Raw genomic sequence first — 20144 nt, forward strand, 5'->3', positions numbered from 1 at the left:
TGAAATTCTGGCTCTGCAAGAGGTAGACTGTTAACGTGCTGAGACCTTTGCCTATTATGCTGCACAATATTGTTTCCTTTTACTTTTCCATGTCTGTATCCTTCTTGTTTTACACATAGATTGTAAGCAGCTTGGGGGCAAGACCAATTTTTTTTTTTTTGTTCTGTGTTTGTACAGCAACTAGCACCATGATGTCTGGTCCATGACCAGGGCTCCTGGGTACTATTCTAATAATAAATAAACAGGACAATAAAGAGCCAGGATTTCATGCAAGGAACAACCAAGCTATTGTTTGCTGTTGCTTAATTTGACTTTGAGGGCAACCCTCAGGAAGAAGACAAGTTTCCACTCGATCCAAGATGGGTATATTCTCTGCTTAGTGCAAGGTGCTAATTATACTATTTTTGCTTCTGAGGAAGAACTTTTTTCCCATAATTATAAAGCTAAGATTTAATGGTGAGGTTGAGGTTTGGTTGTCTAATATTTCTGCAGTCCTGAGTGTTTCATGACCTGCTATATGAGAAGTGACATCACCCTATTTCACTTTTAGTGTTTCAATTATAAATAATAGCAATAATAAATAGTAGCTTATACTTTTATAGCTTATTTTATCCTGAAAAATAAAGCATACTGTGTGTGAGAGAGAGAAGTCTCTACAGCTTGAATCTCTAGTCTGGCACCCTCAGGACTTGACCCATGCCAAACGAAAGTTTGCGAGACCATGGGAAGTCAATATTGTCTAGCAACACTATCAACACTTTCACTGCTTACTGGACTTTAGAAGACATTTAGGGGCAAATTACAGCTAAATAAAAGCACGGAACACTGACAGGCAGGACTGGAAGCTGTAAAACTTTATGGAATTATGGCAAACTTGGCCATACCCATGATAAGTGGTTGTCCAGCTAACTAAAATCATGCCAGATTACAGATGCTGCCAGATGAGAGTGTACCAGACTAGAGAAGTTCAACTTGTTTAGATATTTGGGTGCACAGATTTTCTGGAATGAGTATATTCATCATGATAATGTAAATAAATTTTTAAAAACAAACTAGCATTCTGAAGCACCATCTTTGCTCTTCCCATCCACTATTTCAACCTCAAAAAAAAAAAAAGCTTTCAATTAAGAAATGTTTTAGTTGCTCTTTCCCCCTCTTTTTAATGACTATATATATATGTATGTTTTAAATTTGAAAAATGGAGGAATACTTCATGTTTATAATTACTTTTTTCCAGAACAGGAAATGTGTTCTAGAAAAGAATTGGTAACTTAATTTGGAGATGGACACAGTTGCAAAGCATATTTTGATGTGGACAATTTGTTGTTGTCCTAAAGTTCCAAATTATATTGAGCTAACAGGCATGCGTATGCAACAAAATATGAAACAAAGCTACAAAGTGTTAAACCATCAGGGTTTTTTACCCCGTTTTGAAAAGCCACATTCTTCCAATTTTCAATCTCAAGGTTTACCCAGATGTGGCTAATCATAGTCTTCATTATCTTATCCTGCCATAAAAAAAAAAAAGCAACCAACACAGCAGAAATGTAACACTTCAGCAAAATTATTTATTCGGTGATGAGCTTTGATGGGACAGACCCACTTTATCAGATCAACAGCATTTCCAGTAGAGACTGACATCTATAGGTACAGAGGTCCAAAAAAAAAAAAAAACAATAAAAACTGACCAATCAAGTACACAGGACTAAAGGAGCGGGTGGGGTTGCGGGTTGTTAAGTTTCTTGCCTGAGATAATTAGAAGCATCAAAAGAAGGGAAGCAGTCCTTGTACTTTGTTCATACCATGTGTTAATGTGTCAAATTTGAATATCAGAAAGATAACCATGTTTAGTCTGTATCTTCGAGAACAACAAGAAGTTCTGTGGCACCTTAGCGACTAACAAATATTTTGGAGCATAAGCTTTCGTGGGCAAAGACCTGCTTCATCGGATGCATCAGGTCTTTGCCCATGAAAGCGTATGCTCCAAAATATCTGTTAGTCTCTAAGGTGCCACAGGGCTTCTTGTTGAATTTGAATATGAATTCCAATTCACAACTTTATGCAATCTGTTTTTAAAGTCTCTCTTATAAAACAAATTCTCAGGTCTTTAACAGAATGGCCCACTCCACTGAAGTGTTCACTGAACAACTTGTGTATTGAGATTCCTGATGTCTGTTAGTCTTTAAAAACAACAAGTCCTGCGGCACATTATAGACTAACAGGACTTCTTGTTTTTGCTACAGGACTTCTTGTTGTTTTTGAAGATACAGGCTAACATGGCTACCTGTCTGTTATGCTGCCATAGGCAGCAAGTTATATGGGCTCCATGTGCCCAAACACCATGAATATTCCTGGCTGGGGGTGTGGGGCTGTTGAAGCTCCAGCAATGCTTGGAGACATAGCTCTGTCTGCCCCCACCCCACACACCCGGGCTGCTACCGCTGCCTCCCTCTCCACTCTATCCCATGAAAGCTCATCACTGAATAAATCATTTTGTTAGCCTTTGAAGTGCTACATTTCTGCTGTTTGTTTTGCTGGAGTAGAGACTAACACAGCTACCTGTCTGTTACTATTCCCTCTCCAGCAGTTTGAAAGCTGCTTTCTGCAAAGAGGCAAATGACCCACAAACAAGGCAGTGGGCTCACAGCAGGTGAGTCCTGGCTGCTGTGCCTATGAGCAGGGGCTGGAGAGAGGGGAAAAGGAGGGCGTGATATGATTGGCGCCGCCCCCTCACAATCCCCCCCCAACCCCTCCCAAGAACCAGCATGGGGGGCTTCCTGTGGTGCAAAAGGAGAGGAGGGATCTTACATCTGACCAGCTGCTTCTCGAGCAAGTATCTTGTACAATCCCGGGTTTCCTACACCGCCTGGGACAGGCCAAATACCGGGAAAGCCTCTCCTGACAGAACTGTCTGCATGAGATAGGCAAATGCATTGCATAATCTGCATATCTTTGCCAACAGTTCTCTGCAATCTAGACGTAGCCTGAAAGCCAGAAACTTCAGTGGGGTTGGTGGAAGCACAAATTGTGTTCACTCCAGATCAGGCCCACAAACTATGGGAGAGAGATAAAAGGGATAATTGCACCAGGGCCCAGGGATTCAAAGGGGCTGGGAACTCCAGCTGCTGCTAATGTGGTGGCCACAACTCCGGTGCCCTTTAAATCTGTCTGCAGCACCCTCCATGCTAGGGGAGGTGTGGTATGGCAGTGTGCTCCAGGTGGCACTTAGGGCTGGCTGCCCCCAGCTTCACTCCATCCCTAAGCATGGAGCCTTCCCACCCCCATCTCTCAGGGACCTGGTGAGGTTGTCAGCCAGCTGTCCCAGATCCTACCTACTGCTTATATCCTCTTCCTTACTGTTTGGACCTACAGCCAGTCATGTACAATATCCAAAGGAGGGAACTATGATTCTGTGGAGGCAGCTGGTTCCCACATCCATTCAAGAGTGAAAAGGAGGACCTCCTCTGCATACAAATCATATCTCAGAGAGGTGGGATGGGGAACAGGGGAAACAGACTCGTACAATTTACATCATGCTCAGTGGAGAGTACACTACATTTCATGGCATGAAGGTGGACAGTCACCAGAGTTTTTTGGGACATGGTCTTTTGCATGTCTAATTTTAGAAACTTGGTTTCTGTGAGCTAGATACCAGCACAAACTAATCAGTTGCAGATAACTCTGCTCTTTTTCACACAGCCTTGAAAATAAGAGCCTGGTTTCTTTTAGGAGGAAAATCTGTGTGATGTATTGAAAATTAATTCCTGTATAAGCAGAAGACACTTGGTAAGAGACCTTTAAAGGGATGTGTTCCTCTCCATCCAATCTCAATTAGAGGGGAGCACTATCAAAATTAAACTGCTCAGGATTCTGCTTTGATGGTGTGCTTTGTGCGTGTTTTGCTTTTGCAGAAAGTGTCTATATTTTAATTAGTCCCATTGAGGAAAACCTTTTGCTCAACAGGGAGAACTATTTATTTAAAAATATTGTGAAAAGTCTCATTGCTTTCTTTCATTCCCTTTTCTGCACTGGCTAGACTTTTCAAAAGAGCTCCTATTCTGTAACACAGATTTCCTTTCACTGTATTTTGAAAACTCTTGCAGCAATGGCTACCTATAACGAATTACACACCTCTGCTTTGCTCTTTCATCTTTTGGGACACACATACCTTTAGTTAGTAGTACAATAAGTAACAATTGTTTGTAATTCTGCTTGCTACTGATTTAAACAAAATCTATTTGTTTCATCCACTCTGTTTGTAGCCTAAGGACCAGTGCATTTCAGCAGCAGCACTGGCAACTACAAGTTGTTGACTACAAACTGCAGCATGCTGCGAGAACTCCTGAGTTTCTGCCAGGATACGTTCTCTGGCCCTACCAGGGTCAAAGCAGGGAATGAGCATGCAGGCAGAGAAGAGGGGCTGCTAAACTGTGATCCTGTTTTGTGTGTTTTTTTTCCAGGTCAGAAAAATGGCTTCTTGGGCACCCAGAGAAGAGTTTAACTGACACAGAGGCCATGGACTTTAGTGGTGGGGGGGCTTAGTTACTGTGGAAATTAGAACATGTTTGTAAGAGGGTTATGCTGTACCCAGGCAGAGAAGAGGGGCTGCTGAACTGTTATCCTGTTTTGTATTTTAAAACCACACACACACACACACACACACACACACACACACGACTGTCCCTGGTGGTTTGTCTGAGGGGATCTGCTTTGCGGTATGCACACATTAATACACAATGCAAAGCACACCAAGGAGCCTCAGGCCTAGTCTCCCCCCAGTTGTGTAAGAAATCACAAGGCGTTCCCTATGCTGAATTACCTCACACGGGGCTAGTGAACAGGAAGGGCTACATATTCATACTGCTTCAGCTTAAGAACAATTACAGTTTTGTCCTACAGCCTTAAACGAACTATTCTAACCTTTCCATGTTATCCAATAGCATGTCTCTGGGACATACTGGGGTCCAATTCAGACCAGTGGTGGTGGGGTGGGAGCTGTGTCACTTCTGCTCTGCAACCTGGGCTGTCTTCCAATGCCTCGGAAGTAGCTCCCACCTTGGTGGCTCACAAACAGCCATACAGCATACAAGCCACACCTTGGAGTCTGCCAGTTAAAACGTTGGCTATCACCAAACTTGGTTTTACAGCAGGGTACAGCGCACCTCCATCCTTGGATTTAACCCCAAAAATGTATGTCCTGTTCCACCCAGCCTGGACAGCACAAAGTTCAAGAACGTTGTTCCTTTAAGGGAATAATATTCAAACTTATTACAGTATCTTAAATAGTTACCCAGCCACTTCAACTTTAGCACACTATTAGATACAACAATAAAACAAGTTTATTAATGACAAAGAAATAAAAGTCAGAAATGGCTTACTAGTGCCTCATTTTACTCTTCTAGATTCAAGCAAATTCATCACCACATGCTTCCAGCAAGATTGACCTGACCTAACTCTTCAGGTAAAGACCCTTCCCCCAAACTCCAGTGGCTGGTTCCTTTTGTTTTCTCAGGCACAGTAGATGCAGTGGGTGTGGTGAGAAAGGGAGTCTCTTGGGATATTTGCTTCTCTTTATAGTCTGATCTTCCTCTTTGAAAAGAGAGCTCCATCTGTGAGCAAGGAAACAGCTTATGTGGAAGGACTCTGCTGTCTTTCACCTGTTTTGAGCTCTCTTCATTTTTCCTTTCCTGCTTGATGACTTTGATTACTGCTTACATACAACTTAAAGGTCAAACTTTTTTTTTTTTTTTTTTAATTTATTTAGGACTGGCTACTTCTGCCTGAATAGAGCTTTTGGGTTTGAAGCATGTGTAGCATCATAGAGGGAAATCATATAACTTCACAAGCAATCTTGCCACGTTTTTTATTAGGACAATATTGACCAACAAATTATGAATTTTCAAGTGTCATCTTACGAGGCATTCCTTCTGCAAAGATTACAGTAGTGTGTAGGTTATAGATACAGGGGTGTGTTCCGTCACAGTACCCCAGTGTAGTCTGTCACAATATCCCAGAGCTCCCTAATGCAGGAGATTTCAAAAAGCCATCAGTGCACTGGAGGACAGTAGGAGGATGACAAGGTGACCTGTTTAGGCCTTTTCATCTACACAATTGTACTGAAATTGTTTAGATTGAACCAGTTCCAGGCCTTCAAAAGCGCTGTCTATTCCAAACATTTTTAACTGGTTTAAAATGTGTTTTCCCACACACTTTTGTATGGATGAGAAGCACTTCAGAGAATATTCTAAAGAACTTCAAAAATTAGTTAGTATAGCTTAGTAGATGCATTTTTAGACAATGTGGTTTTATACCCTGGCTCTGCTGCTAAGTAAACTTGGGCCATTTTCCTTCCTGTAGCTGAGTTTTCCCATCTGAGAAATGGGAAGAATACTACTAATCACCTTTGTAAAGCACTTCAAGCAGTAATAATGAATATAGCTAAGTATTAGCTCCATTTTACTGGGGAAACTGAGGCACAAATTAAAGTAACTAGCTCAAGATCTGGCAGGGAGTCAGCCAGCAAGTGGAATGGAATCCTGATCTCCTAGTACTGCACTCAGTCCACTGGACTACAGGTGTTTGCACCATGCTTGGGCCGCATTTGTGCCTACTTCCCCTTAGATTCAGCAAAGTGTAAAATAATACAGTTATGCTCTCCCTTTGTTTACTTTTGATACCTGAACAAGATAGGGGGAAGCATCTCTCTGGCTTTTCTTGATAAAGTTCTCTCCCAGGGATTTTCTGTGTCCTGAATGAAAGGTGTTCAGTGGGCAGGGTTTTCCCCCTGCCATGTTTGACCAATTTGCCCCAGCACTAAGTCATTTGAGAAGAATCAAGACCCAGAAAATGCAAACCCCAGTCATTACTGATACATCTTTTCTCCTTCTTATTCATATTTTATCTCTTGTACATAATTCCACAGCCTTACCTCAATACTAGGCTTCTTGAAAGTCATCCATTATGGTACTGTAACAGACAAGACTCACCACTGCAGCACCTCCTGCTGGTCATGTGGGAAATAACTCTTCCAGCCTCTGGCATACTCTCTTCTGGCTGGCATCTCACCTGCTATTGCCTGTCTGTTTCCTCTCCTCCTTATATCAGGGCCCACGTCCCTACCTGACCACAAAGCCCTTCCCTCAGGGTACTGCCCAGCCACAGTGCCTCACACTCTGGGTCCTCCCCTTCCAGAAAACCCCAATGCCCCTATACCCATCTTGCTTCAGTGGTCCACTGCTAGTCTTCATCTAATCCTCTACATCAGGGCAAACTACAATCTGAAATAGCTACTCTTCTTGTGCCTTCTGCTGTTCTGGCTGCCTCTCTGCCACCCTAGTACTCTCAGGCCTTGTCTCAGGACCTGCAGCCTGGGGTTTGCCTGGCCAGTGTTCCCCTGTCTCACCCTGCTTTTCCCCATCATGGTTCCACCCATGGTATACTAGTCTAGCAAGGAGCTAAGTCTATCTCCCTTTAGGGCTGAAGCAAGAGTGTTTTCACCCTGGCCATCCATCTCTTTTATACAGCCATCCTGGGCTCTGATTGGTTGCCACAATCCTTTCCCTGATTGGCTCTCAGGGCTGTTTTTAATCCTTTCTCTACTAGTGTGCGGAGGCTGGGGGAGATGACACAACGGGACACTACACACTGCTCATAAGATCTAGTAAGAAAATGGTTCACTCCTTTTTGTAGTCAGAAAAGCATGAAACAATAATTGCTCAGAAGAGGAAAGTTTAGTCACGGTCAGCTCCAGGAGGGGACTACCTTCTGAGAATCCTGCAGCACCTTAAAGACTGACAAATTTATTAGTTTTTGTGGGCAAGACCCACTTCTTCAGGTTAAACAAAGCAAGCAGTCCTACAGCACCTTGTTTTGAGACGATGCAAACTAACACAGCTACCTATCTGAGACCGCTTCATATTAAACAGCTAAATAGCAAGGCGGATCCAGCATGTGCAGTAATATTTTCTCATGTTCAGTTCTCCAGACACAGGACAACCTTTTCCTAAACTATCATAACAGGAAAACATTGGAAAAATTCTTTATCCTTTCCAGTTTGTATATATGCACATCAGTTCATTTTATTTATGTGAAGCTAGCATGGGGAACTGATTCTATGTGCTACTGTAATGCAATTTATAACTGCTAAAATTCCATGGCAAGACACTTACACCTTTATTTGGATTTTAGTTCATCAATACTCAGGAAAAATGCCCATTCCACATGCTAAAGACAGACTCAGTAATGAGCTGAGGATTTGGCCCGATATCAGTAACAGATAGAGAGCAGTGCTATAAATGATCATGTGCATTAAAATTACAAAAATACTGCTCTTACCTGTTCATGCTCTAGCTGAAAATAATACACCATTGCTGACTGAGGCGTGCATACATCCATATGTAAGTGGCACACAGTAAATATATGGCCAGACTCTTGGTTCACTTATGTTGGTGTTAATTAGGTATAGCTACTGAATTCAGCGGAGCTACACCAGTATTAAAATGGTGGGACATCTGGGTAGGTCCATTGACCAGTGTTTGAGCTCACTATCTTCCAGCATTTAGAACTGTGTCAATATATTTCACATATTAAAGAAACATACAATAACAAAGCTAAACTTCTCAGCATTTCTTTATCCCACATTAAAACACAGTCTATAGCACAAAACATAGGGTATCATTAAACACTTAAAACCCATCCTCATTGCGAAAGAAATCCTTCTTGAGTCCCCTCTTGAGGCCTTCAGACAATCCCCCAGTCTCACCAAGCTCATCATCAGAAACAAAGCTCCCCATGTACCTAGACCCACAAACTCAAAGTAGCTCCACTGCTATCAGGACCAGTGCGCCCTACAACACACTTTTCAAGAGTCATGGCTCCTAAACATACCTAACATATGTGGATTAAGGATTTACTACAATAATCCACTAGACACCCCCCACCCATTTTCATACTCTGCAGAGATGTTAATGAGATACTTATCTTTGACTAGTCTCTTAGAATCAGGTGTGCTGACAGGAGGGTGTAGGGAAGGGAGCAGCTGTGCCGGGGACCAGCAATTTAGAAGGGCCCAGGCCTCCCAGCTGCCACTACAGTAACAATGGCAGCTGCCAAGCCCTGGGCAGTGCTGAAGGGCTGGTTGGGGGAGGCTAGCCCCACACATGCCCCTTCCACTTGAGGCTCCACCCCTTCTAGAGATCCAGACATTTTCCTTCCATCTTGATCAGGGCCCAGCGAAGTCTGTTGGCTGCCCTGCTTAGAATACGTGTTAACTCCTTGTGCTAAACAATCTGATCCATCCAATCTGTATTTAGCTGTGACGACAACCTCCGTATAAGCTTAAAATGGTTTCTTTCACCAACAGAAGTTTTCACCAGTAAAAGATATTATCTCACAACCCATAACATTTGACAATAATGGCCTATATTTTAAAACAGTGATGTTTCATGATCATTCCAGGAGACTTACACTGACTATTCAAAATTAATATAGTCACCTAAAATTTGCAAAAATGTTCAAATATTGTAAATGTTTACACATTTATTTTCTACTTCAGGGGTCAATGTCTAATATATTAGTGTAGCTGAAGGCTGGCCTGTCGTGAGTAATTAACACATGGAAGAGTTTCCAAAGGATCTCGCAAAACGGGGTGAGTGGGCAACAAAATGGCAAAGTAAAGCACATTGGAAAGCATAATCCCAACTATATGTATAGAATAATGGGGTCTAAAGTAGCTATTACCATAATGACTCCAAGATCTCTCTCTTGAGTGGTAATAGCTACTTTAGATCCCATTAATCGATATGTAGTGGTGGGATTATGTTTTCTAATGTGCATTACTTTGCACGTACTAGCTGAACCTCTCTAATCCGGAATTCTCTTTTCCAGCAACATCCATAATACAGCACGATTTTAGCTAGCTGAACGACCACTTATGATGGGTGTGGCCAAGTTTCCCATGGTCCCATAAAATTTGTTTACAGACACTAGTCCTGGCTGTCGTGTTCTGTGCTGCTGTTAGCTGTAATTTACCCCTAAAGGCCTTCTAAAAGCCCAGGGAGCAGAGGAAATGTTGGTAACGTGCTAGAAAATATTAACCACCCATCATCTGTCAAATTCTCTCATCTGGCACCGGTCAGGTCCCAATAGTGCCAGACAAGGGTCAACCTGTATGAACATTGAGTTTCATCTGACATTTTGTTACTCACGCACCCAGTTTTGTGAGATCCTATTGAAGCTCTTCAGTCTGCTTTGGACCTAACAATCTTGAGCAATTTTGTATCATCTGCAAATTTTGCCAATGCACCGCTTACTCCTCTTTTCCAGATAATTTATTCATAGGATTGGCACCATAGTATATACCCCTGGGGGACAGCACTAATAAATTCTCTCCATTCTGAAAAATTAACCATTTATTCAGACCCTTTGTTTGCTATCTTTTAACCACTTACGAGGACCTTCCCTCTTCTACCATGACAGCTTACTTTACTTAAGAGCCTTTGGTGAGGAACATTGTCAAAGGGTTTCTGGAAATCTATGTGTAACAAGTCCCGTGACGCCCAGCCCCTTGGTCTAGGGCGGGCGGCAACAAAAGAGGGGGTTAGGGCACCAGCCCGCACTCAGTTCGGGCAGTCACCGCTACCCCCGTACAGGCCCCAGCCCTCCGTCCAGGGCGGGGCAGCAGTTCACAGGAGTTATATAGTTCTGGGCCCAGCCCTCAGTCCAGGGCGGGGCAGCAGTTCACAAGGATAAACACCGGCCCAGCCCTCAGTTTGGGGCGGGGCAGCAACACAAGGGAAAACACCAGCCCAGCCCTCAGTTTGGGGCGGGGCAGCAACACAAGGTCTACAGACAGGCTCAGCGGGGGCTGGCCCTGTCAGGGAGGGGGGTAGGGGGTCGCAGGCCCTCCCACTCCACTGCGACCCGGCCCGGGGCCCTGGGGGTCGCTCACATGCAACCCCGGCAGTGGGGATCCAGACCGCAACACACTGCCATTGGTTCGTGAGCGACGTTCCCCGGGCCACTTCCTACCTCACCCTCTGTTGGCGGCAGGTCCCAGTCCATCTGGTCGAGGGGTCCTCCTAGGTCAGTCTCCTCTGGGTTATCCGCCTGTGGGGGCTCCGGCCAATCGTCCATGACCACGTCGTTAGGGTAGTCAGGCGGTGGTAATACAGGAGATGCAGGGCGGTCCTGGGTCTCAGTGTTGTAGGGGTCCGCCGGGGCTCTGGGGCAGCCTGCTCCCGGGGCCTTTTCCACGGCAGGGGGTCTCCACCGGCGGGAAGGTCCTGGTAGGTCCGGGAAGTCCGGGTAGTCTCCCTGGGGCATACGGACCCAGGGTTGCGTGGAGCCTCTGGGGGCCTGCTCCTTTGGCCTGGCCGGGCGGCCGCAGGCCCTCTCCCTTTGTCCCCGGGGAGCTCGGGCAGGCACGTCCTCCCTGCCCGGAGGCCCAGCACTGAATGGTTCCCGAGCCCCGCCTTTGGCTCTTCTAGCCCTTGGCCCCGCCCTCTGAGGGGCGGGCCTCTGGTCTCCTGACTCCGGCCCTGCCCACCAGGGCCTCTGCATAGCTTCCCCGGCCTCCGGGTCTGCGGGAGGCCATACTGACCCGCTACACTATGTACACTTTATCCACTGCAGCCCTCTTGTCTGCATGCTTCTTGTCCCTCTCAAAGAATTTTACGAGATTGGTAAAACCCAGTTGACTTTTCCCCCAACAAATTATATTCCTCTATGTGTCTGACAGTTATGTTCTTCAGAATTGTTCTTGTTTCAATCAGTTTGCCTGGTACTGAGGTTAGATTTACCATTCTGTAATTCCTAAGATCACCTCTGAAGCCCTTTTGAAAAATTGGAATCACATTAGCTGTCCTCCAGTCATTCGTGACAGAAGATGAGTTAACAGATAGTTTAGAAACCACAGTTCAAAGTTCCGCAATTTTACTTCTGAGTTCATTCAGAACTCTTGGGTGAATGTCTTCTGGTCCTAGTGAATTACTACTGTTTACTTTATCAATTTGTTCCAAAACCTCCTCTAATGACACCTCAATCTGGGACAGTTCCTCATATTTGTCACCTAAAAAGAACTGTTTAAGTTTGGGAAGTCTCTCTCACATCTTCACTGGTCATTATTGCAAAGTGGCCCACCTATGTTCATTTCTTGGAATTAGAGATGTAAATGAATTGGGGATGCATGTCAATCAGCAGGTTGAAACCATCAGGTTTATGCTAAATAAGATAGGTAAATATGTTAGTAAGCTAAGATGACAGAATTCTGAGCCAACTAAGAGAAGAGGGAGAACACCCAGGGAACTATCTACTGTGAAACAGATAACAAAGTACTTAGGAATGTAGAAGTCAAAGCATGGACAGTGCACAGGTAGCATATGCTGCACGGGGATTGGTTCCTACAAAGTAAAACAATCCAATCAAAAATGATGCAATGTATTATTAATGCAATCGTATATGTAATGTACATAAAGGAAGAGAGTTTCTATGTAACTTTGGAGTTGTGATGTATCAGATATTCATCTCCCTGCTGTAATTGAGTCTAATTAACTCAGCATAGCACTGCTGTATGCCAAATACAAACACTTGTGTGACGAAAGCTGGAACTGTGTTCTTGGGAAGCCAAGTGGAAAAAAAACGTCTCAGCAGGAATCCTACCTAGAGCGGTGCTGTGACTTAACCAGGATCCATTTATTCATCTGGAACAGGTAATGTAGTCAGAAGTGCAAGGAAGCTGGTGCACCCCAGTGCAGTGCTCCGGCAAGAAAGAATTGGCCGATTCGGGCACCCAGCTGCTCCAGGAGGTGTGGAGTGCTCCCAGCTGAGCTCCTGAGGTTTCAGGCTAAGCAGCAAGTAGGTGGGTTAAAGGGCCCCACGAGGAGCACCCCCCCATGATCCCGAACTGCCCCCCAGCACCCCCAGAGTGCCATTCAGGAAGGGGAAAGGGCTGGACTCCCTGACCCCCCACAGGATTTGGGGAAGTGAGGGGAGGAGGTAGAGAGTGACCCACTCTGTGAGCTTCCCTCTTGCTCCCTGAGTGTGAAGAAAGGGAATAGCAAGCAGCCTTCTGGTATGAATCTGGGGTGGGGGCTGTCGAGCCTCCCTATCCTCTGTAAATAACACCCTCGCCTCCCTGCCCTCTCTGCACCCACTCTTATCCCAGCCCCCTGCCTGAGCCCCTCCCCACACATACAGCCCTCTGTCCTGAGTCCCCTGCCATGAGCCCATCCTATTACCCCAGCTTCCTGCCCTGAGCCTGCCTCACACAACCTTAGCCCTGAATCCAAATCCCTAAAGACACCCAGTCCCTTGCCCTGAGACCCCATGCCCCAAAGCTCCTGCCCTGACTCCTGTGCCCCCCACATCTCTCCTCCTACCCTGAGCTCCACTACAGCCCCCAGCCCTCAGCCCCCCACACTCCACCGCACACTTAAATTTCTTATAGGTACAGCAGACCCTCAATTTAATGGACTAATGGGGGGAAGGTTGTTCATTAACACCAAAAGTCTATTATATCCAAACGGTTATACTGTGTGACAATGCACTGACCTGCCCAGCCCATCACTCACTCCTGTCCTCTGCCCTTCCTCTTCCCTTCCCCTCTCCTTCTCCATTCATTCCCTTACACCTCCACGTCCCTCTCCCAATTAGCGGGAGAGAAGCTGCACTCCAGCCTGATCCTGCCACCTCCCGCGGTTCTCAACAAGATTGACTCTGTGGCTTCTCTGGCCCTGGTGGCTCCAGTGGGTCCTCTGGCCATGATGGCCCCAGCTGCTCGGGTGGCTCTGGTCAGTCACCTGCATTTAGTTCAAGGGTACAAGTGGACAGTGTCTATTATTTCTGAAAGCTGATAAATTGGGGTCCATTCCCGTGAGGGTTTACTGTACTTTCGGATTACAACCGCTCCCAGACCCCTGCCTTGCAGGCCCCCCAGCAACTGCAATACAACAGTACCTGTAAAAAAACACACGTTACTTCCACCTCTGCATGTAGTTTGTCATAAGCCGAGCTCTTCTGTGCAGGCTCACACCCCGGCAGGTGCTAGGTGGAATCTGCTCGTCTGTGTCTGCACTACATCATACACCGGCATTTGTTTATTAGGGAGAGGTAATTACCACCACACACGGGAATGAAATAAAGCCATTGGGAGAGCTCGCTTCCATCAGCTCGGAGGGGCTACATTAGAAAGCCTACAGCCCCCTCCTTCCCTCACCTGCTCTGCCCCACTCCCTGCTCAGCTCTGTGCGTTGGTGTGAATCTACGAGAGGGAGGGTGTGAATACGTGACTGTGCTGGGCCCAGTGTGATTTATGGCTCTGCTGAAAATGGCTTTCCCCACGCACTAAACTCTTGAGCGTAGCCATGCCCTGTTCCTGCAAACAAAGGCCCCTACCTACTTAGAGTGGGGCTTAGTTACTGTAAAAACCCTTATCTCTGTTACTTGCTCCTTAGCCCTAGTCTACCCCTTGCTCAGGACTGTGAAAGCTGTGTGATACAGATAGGTCAGTGTAAGATCCCCACCCACCCTGGAGACATGGCTAGGTGAGTGGACAAATTCTTCCCTCATACTAGCTACCTCCTTTTGAGACAGGGGATTTACTACAGTAAGGGAAAACTGCCTTCTGTAAGCAATTAGCTACATTATACTTATTGCAACTGTGCTGCCGTAGCACTTGTAGTGCAGATAACTCAGAATGTAAACTTGCAAACCCTATGACACTTACATCTGCTTACGCTGCCATATAGTCAACTTGTCAGCAACAGTGGTCTGTGTTTACAGTGGCAAAAGTCCCATCAACTGCAGGGGGACCAGGATTTTAGCCAATATGTCCTAATGGCTCAATATTGTTCTTGTGCTGTAAATGCTTAATTCGCGCCTGTCATTAAACAGTTTGTGTTTGCCTCTATAGTAAATGACCAGGTGACATGCACAGCTTTAGGGACTGATTTCTCTGCTTTCCCTCTCTGTTTCCAGGTGCCTTTCTGCAGCCGTTCTGCTCCTCCTGTGCTGGCCTGAAGAGGATTCTGCTTTGTGCTCTGCCTGAGCTCTCAGCCTTAGCCCAGCCTCCTTCTTCCCCCAGATGCTCCGCCCTGCTCACTGCTCAGCTCTGTGCGTTGGTGTGAATGAATGAGAGGGGGTGTGAATAAGTGTGACTGTGCTGGGCTCAGCGTGATTTACGGCTCTGCTGAAAACGGCTTTCCCTGCAGCTTCAGCACCAGCAGCAGCAACAAGTCAGGTAAGTGCTGCTGTCTGCACCACACAGTCTGGAGGCAGGGCAGAAAAAGACGTGCTTGCTACAGTCAGTGCATGTTTGCCGGTGCAAGGAGGGATGGGTTTAAGGGTGTGAATGGGAGAACGGGACTGAGCTCAGAGCCCTCGGAGAACTGAGTGTAGGAAATCTGAGGGAGGCAACATCAGACACCATACACACCGGAGCAGAGGAGTCTCCTACTACACACAGGCACTAGAGGGAGGCTGTAGCACTGCCTAACCTTTCCCAGGTATTAAGAAACAGTGTCCTTGTTTTATTTAATTAACTGTATTTGAAACATCTCTGTGGCCACTGCATGTATGTTGCACGGCCTCCCTCTTTTGCACTCCTTTGCATGTAAGTAACCTCTCCTTGTCCTCTTCTGCTTGAAGTCCTCTGTCACCCTCCTTCAGCTTTATATAAGTGATCCAGTCCCCATTTGTTCCCATCTGTCAGGTGCATGTCACCACCAGCCCTTGTACTTAACTCCATGCACAACTATAGGCATATATGTACCCAGGTACAATTTTAAATTTGTTATATTGTTGGGAACAGTTAAAGGCTTTTTGCTTATTTCTCAACAGATACAAAAATCTTGTTACTGGCCTTCATCTGCGAGTAACAGGAATAATAATGCATGTATGAAAAAGCACAGTAAGCTATATACTTTCTGAGCAAGCTACACTGTACACTAACATGGGGCAAATGGCTAGCTTTTTATCTGTAGTCCGACTCTTAATCAAGTGATTCGGGGTCAGTTGCTCTCAATATCATGGTGTTTCAGCATACCTAATGGGGGCTTTGTGGCAGCTAAAAAAAGTTACAAATCAATTTGCTGTCTTCATTCTGCGGTGCAAAGTGCTTCCATTCATACCGCATGGTTCTACTTGCTTTTTCCAGAACTGGTTTGAAAAAAAATCATTCTGGAAGTTTGTTCTTCCTACTTGGTTTGCATTAGCCAAATATGCACTCCTTTCCTCTGTATGCGACAAGAGCAGCTTCTTGAGCACACCTGAAAATGAGTTGGTCTTTTCTTTCCTGCCAGGATTCAGAGAGTAATGCAACAGAACACCTTTGAAGAAAGCCTACACCCTTGGCAGGAGTCATTAGAAAATGTCAGTATCTGCATGCCATTTCGCTGCCCACGATGTGGCGACCACACTAGATTCCGAAGCCTTTCTTCTCTGAGGGCACATTTGGAGTATAGTCATCGCTATGATGAAAGAAGTCTTCTGACAAAATGCAACCTATTTTCTTCCCTCAAAGGTGCAGACCTGCTCTCTTCTGCAGAGACCATGACTCAAGGAAAACTGGGAAACACCAGCAGTGCAATAATACAAAAACCATCCTACATCCATTTTTGTGACACATCACATGAGAATCCAAAGAACAGAAAATCGCTGGAGGTAGTAGAAGCTGAAAGGCCTGTCTCTTTTATGGCGCATTATGGGTCAGCAGATTTCACAGATGAGCCGATTTCTAAACCTGGGGTTCCAAATACAGACTCCAAAGCCTCTTTTGAGGTGCACGTACGAGAAAAGTTTAACAGGATGGTCGAAGCTGTGGATAGAACAATAGAGAAGAGAATTGACAAGCTTACCAAAGAGCTGACCCAAAAGACTGCTGAGCTGTTGGAAGTTCGGGCAGCTTTTGTGCAGCTGTCCCAGAAGAAACAGGAAGTTCAGAGGCGAGAGAGGGCCTTGAACAGACAGGTGGATGTTGCAGTCGAGATGATTGCTATGCTGAAGCAACGTCTTACAGAGTCTGAGGAAGAACTTCACAGGAAGGAAGAGTAAGTGGAAGGGCAATAGGAGCACAGTATTGATTGCTTTGCATGTGCTTTGAGAATATATGCAATATTAGAATAGATGTATACAGGAAAAACTATCATGGGTATGACTGCTAACCGAATATGAGGGCAATTATTGGTATGCCTGGTGTTCTTTTGCTTCTGTATTTTGTTTCCAGAGTAGTAACCCTACACTGCACTGTTGGATTGCACCTGTCACCCAAATCTTAGCATGGATTTCACATAAGCAGTGCCCCTCTCTCCTGAGAACCCCTAGGTCACCACTACCCAGAGCAATGGCAGCTAGGGAGCATGACACTATATTCTACTCCCCATGATGCCAATGTAATTCCTTTGATGTCTATGGAGTCTCACAGATGTCACTGAGACTGAATTTTGACTTGATAACCAAATTGACACACATTCCACATAACGTTTTTTAATAAGGGCCAGACTGTGTTGCCCATTTTTCTTTGAATAGTAGCTGATTCCAAGCGGTCCTATCAAAAGCAGTGGTGCTACTTGTAAAGGGAGATGGTCTCCTTGTGAACAAAAGTATCATGTTCTGGTTCTAGCAGATGGCCAATCCCTGCCCTGTGCTGGGTGAATGGGTGGGGTGCGAGGAAGTGGTAAAAGGAGATTTTTTTCCTCCTGTGAAGAAGCAAAGGAGGGTTGCAAGCTCGTGCTCATGAGCGCACTTCTAGAAAAACCTGGGAAGGGGTTGGAGGGTGTGGGAGGAAGAAACAGATCTATAACAGAAGAATTGTGTGTATCACTGGAACCACAAGCATATTCCAGATCCATCTTGGCAAATCTAGTCCATCTAAAAATATGTGCATGATGTACCTATTAAATTGCAATGTTTGTTGCATTATTTATAGATGAACTACTTATTTAGCATTCTCAAAAGCCCTTTCAGACTTATTTTTAGTAAAATGCACGTTCTTTAAAATGTGATGCTCCTAAACTGGTTCATTAGTTACCAAAAGGAACTAAAGAAAGCTAGTAGCCACAACCGTGATTTTAAATAGACATAAAGGTTCTAAAATAATGGATCCAATCCTGCAGCTTTTATTCACATGAGCCAGCTTCAGCTCCAAAGGGAGTATTGCCATGAACTTCATTTTGCAATCTTTCAGTTACATGAGAAGCATTACTAATGCCAGTCTTAGCAGTGATCAGACAGGGGAGGAAAGATGGTGCTACTCTCCAAAGCTATGCCCAGATGCAAGGTCAAAGTAAGATGCTATGTTTGTGCAAGCAATGATTGTGTAAATCTTAGTAATAAGAGCCCACATACTTTTTGTCAGACTGTTTTGATCAGCAGTAATACTTTGAATGACAACATTTTTAGGCTTCAGAGTTACCATCCCACTGTAGTCCATGAGAGCAGTTCACACCTCCGAAATATTTGTTTAGGCTGTTGGCAGACAGAGGCCTGGTACACACATAGATGTGCGGATACAAATTTTTGTGGTACAGGTTTGTGGTTTTGCACTTGCTTCAGGTGCCATACGCTGGAGACCCTGGGGTTTATGGGTTGACCAGTTCTTAGTGGTCCCATACCAACGCAGTAGCATCACTCATCTGTGTGGTCACAGTGCCACTGAAATTTGATTCAGACATGTCTCAGTGCATGGGCTCTCAACTTGGTGCATGGCGTTGCACTGTAGCCTGTCCAGAGACATGAGTGACCCTGAACAAATGATGTTGTGACCTATCACACTGGAAGTCTGCTCCTGCATAGCGCAGCACAGGGGAGTCCACCAAGAACTTGACTCCTTGCAGCGGAAGCTCATGCCTTGTTTGAATAGGAGAAAAGGGATGCTCCCCAGCCTAGGAAACCTGGGGACCCTGCAGCAGCTATGGGGCAAGAGGGAACCAAAATTAGAATTCTCCCTCAGCCCCTGCCCCAGCAATATCTGAATTGGTGCCACTGCCTTACTGGAATAACCATGACAGTATAAAGCATCCTTGTACTGCTATAACAGTCTGTAAACTTGAAACTCTCTGTTACTATTCTGTAAACTTGGAATGCTTGAACTGTACTGATACAGTTAAAGTGGCTCGTGTGTGTGTGTGTGTGTGTGTCCTCTAAGACAGATATCAATGCATCAGCTACACTCTTTATATTTGGAAAGTGAAAAGGGCCAGAAATTTCTCTATTTTGCAAAAGAAAGTTTGGTACTCTCAGACAGTAGATCCAGTCACCCCAGGGAACTCAGATCACTCAGCCACCTCAGTCTGACCCACGACTGAGACTACCCAAATGAGTAAAGACTATAGTATTAAACTATGAGTGATGCCCTGGAGTACATTTCTGAGTTAATTAGAAAATGTGGGCAGAAAGGAAGGAGCACAAGAGTTAGCATGAGTACCATGCACTTCAGAATACCATGGAAACCTGCAAAAGGGAACTACATTTTATGCTACCAATTAGATCACTGAAGCTAAGAGCAATTATGAGTTCAAGAGGGCACCCAGAAGTTTGTTTCTGGAAAATAAGGGGATTAAATCATATGGTGAAAAAAAAAATCAAGCAAATGGGGTTTGATCGTAATAAACAGAGTACGCATATAAGGCCCAGAGACACTTGTGAATCCCTAAATTTTCGTATGTGAGAAGCATTTCAAATATTAGAGAATTGGCCAAAATAGTTCTCTCTGTCTTGATCATTTTTGTGACTAAGGGCAATTGGTAATGAGTAAGAATTCTCTCTTTTGGGGAAAAAAATCCTGATTCTAGTCCAAAACCTGGAATTTCTATTGGCAATTTCTTTATGTTTTATCTTCGAGGAGGTCTCATTCTTATATTAAAGCCAGAGAACATGAGCTGCAAGGACACTTAAGAACATAAGAACATAAGAACATAAGAATGGCCATACTGGGTCAGACCAAAGGTCCATCAAGCCCAGCATCCCATCTGCCGACGGTGGCCAATGCCAGGTGCCCCAGAGAAGGAGAACAGAAGACAATGATCAAGTGATTTATCTCCTGCCATCCATCTCCTGCCCTTGTTATGAAGGCTGGGGCACCATACTTTATCCCTGGCTAATAGCCATTTATGGACCTAACCTGCAAAAATTTATCAAGCTCTTTTTTAAAC

The 20144-nt window shown here is 45.0% G+C and overlaps 1 protein-coding gene across 4 annotated transcripts in view; it reads left to right on the forward strand.

Moving 5' to 3' along the window:
• Window positions 1-20144, forward strand: part of ZNF365 (zinc finger protein 365) — a 63579-nt gene that overhangs the window by 15838 nt on the left and 27597 nt on the right. For 2 of the 4 annotated variants that reach the window (XM_074999465.1, XM_074999468.1), the window contains exons 1-2: window positions 15139-15235; window positions 16296-17042. In XM_074999465.1, coding sequence (XP_074855566.1) covers window positions 16309-17042 — 734 coding nt within the window. In that variant the 5' untranslated portion in view covers window positions 15139-15235; window positions 16296-16308. Of the gene's footprint in view, window positions 1-5402; window positions 5462-14973; window positions 15236-16295; window positions 17043-20144 lie in introns of those variants that run through there. The other 2 variants (XM_074999466.1, XM_074999467.1) reach the window with 2 other exon arrangements.

Source organism: Carettochelys insculpta, chromosome 7, assembly GCF_033958435.1.
Source record: "Carettochelys insculpta isolate YL-2023 chromosome 7, ASM3395843v1, whole genome shotgun sequence".
Classification (NCBI taxonomy): domain Eukaryota; kingdom Metazoa; phylum Chordata; order Testudines; family Carettochelyidae; genus Carettochelys; species Carettochelys insculpta.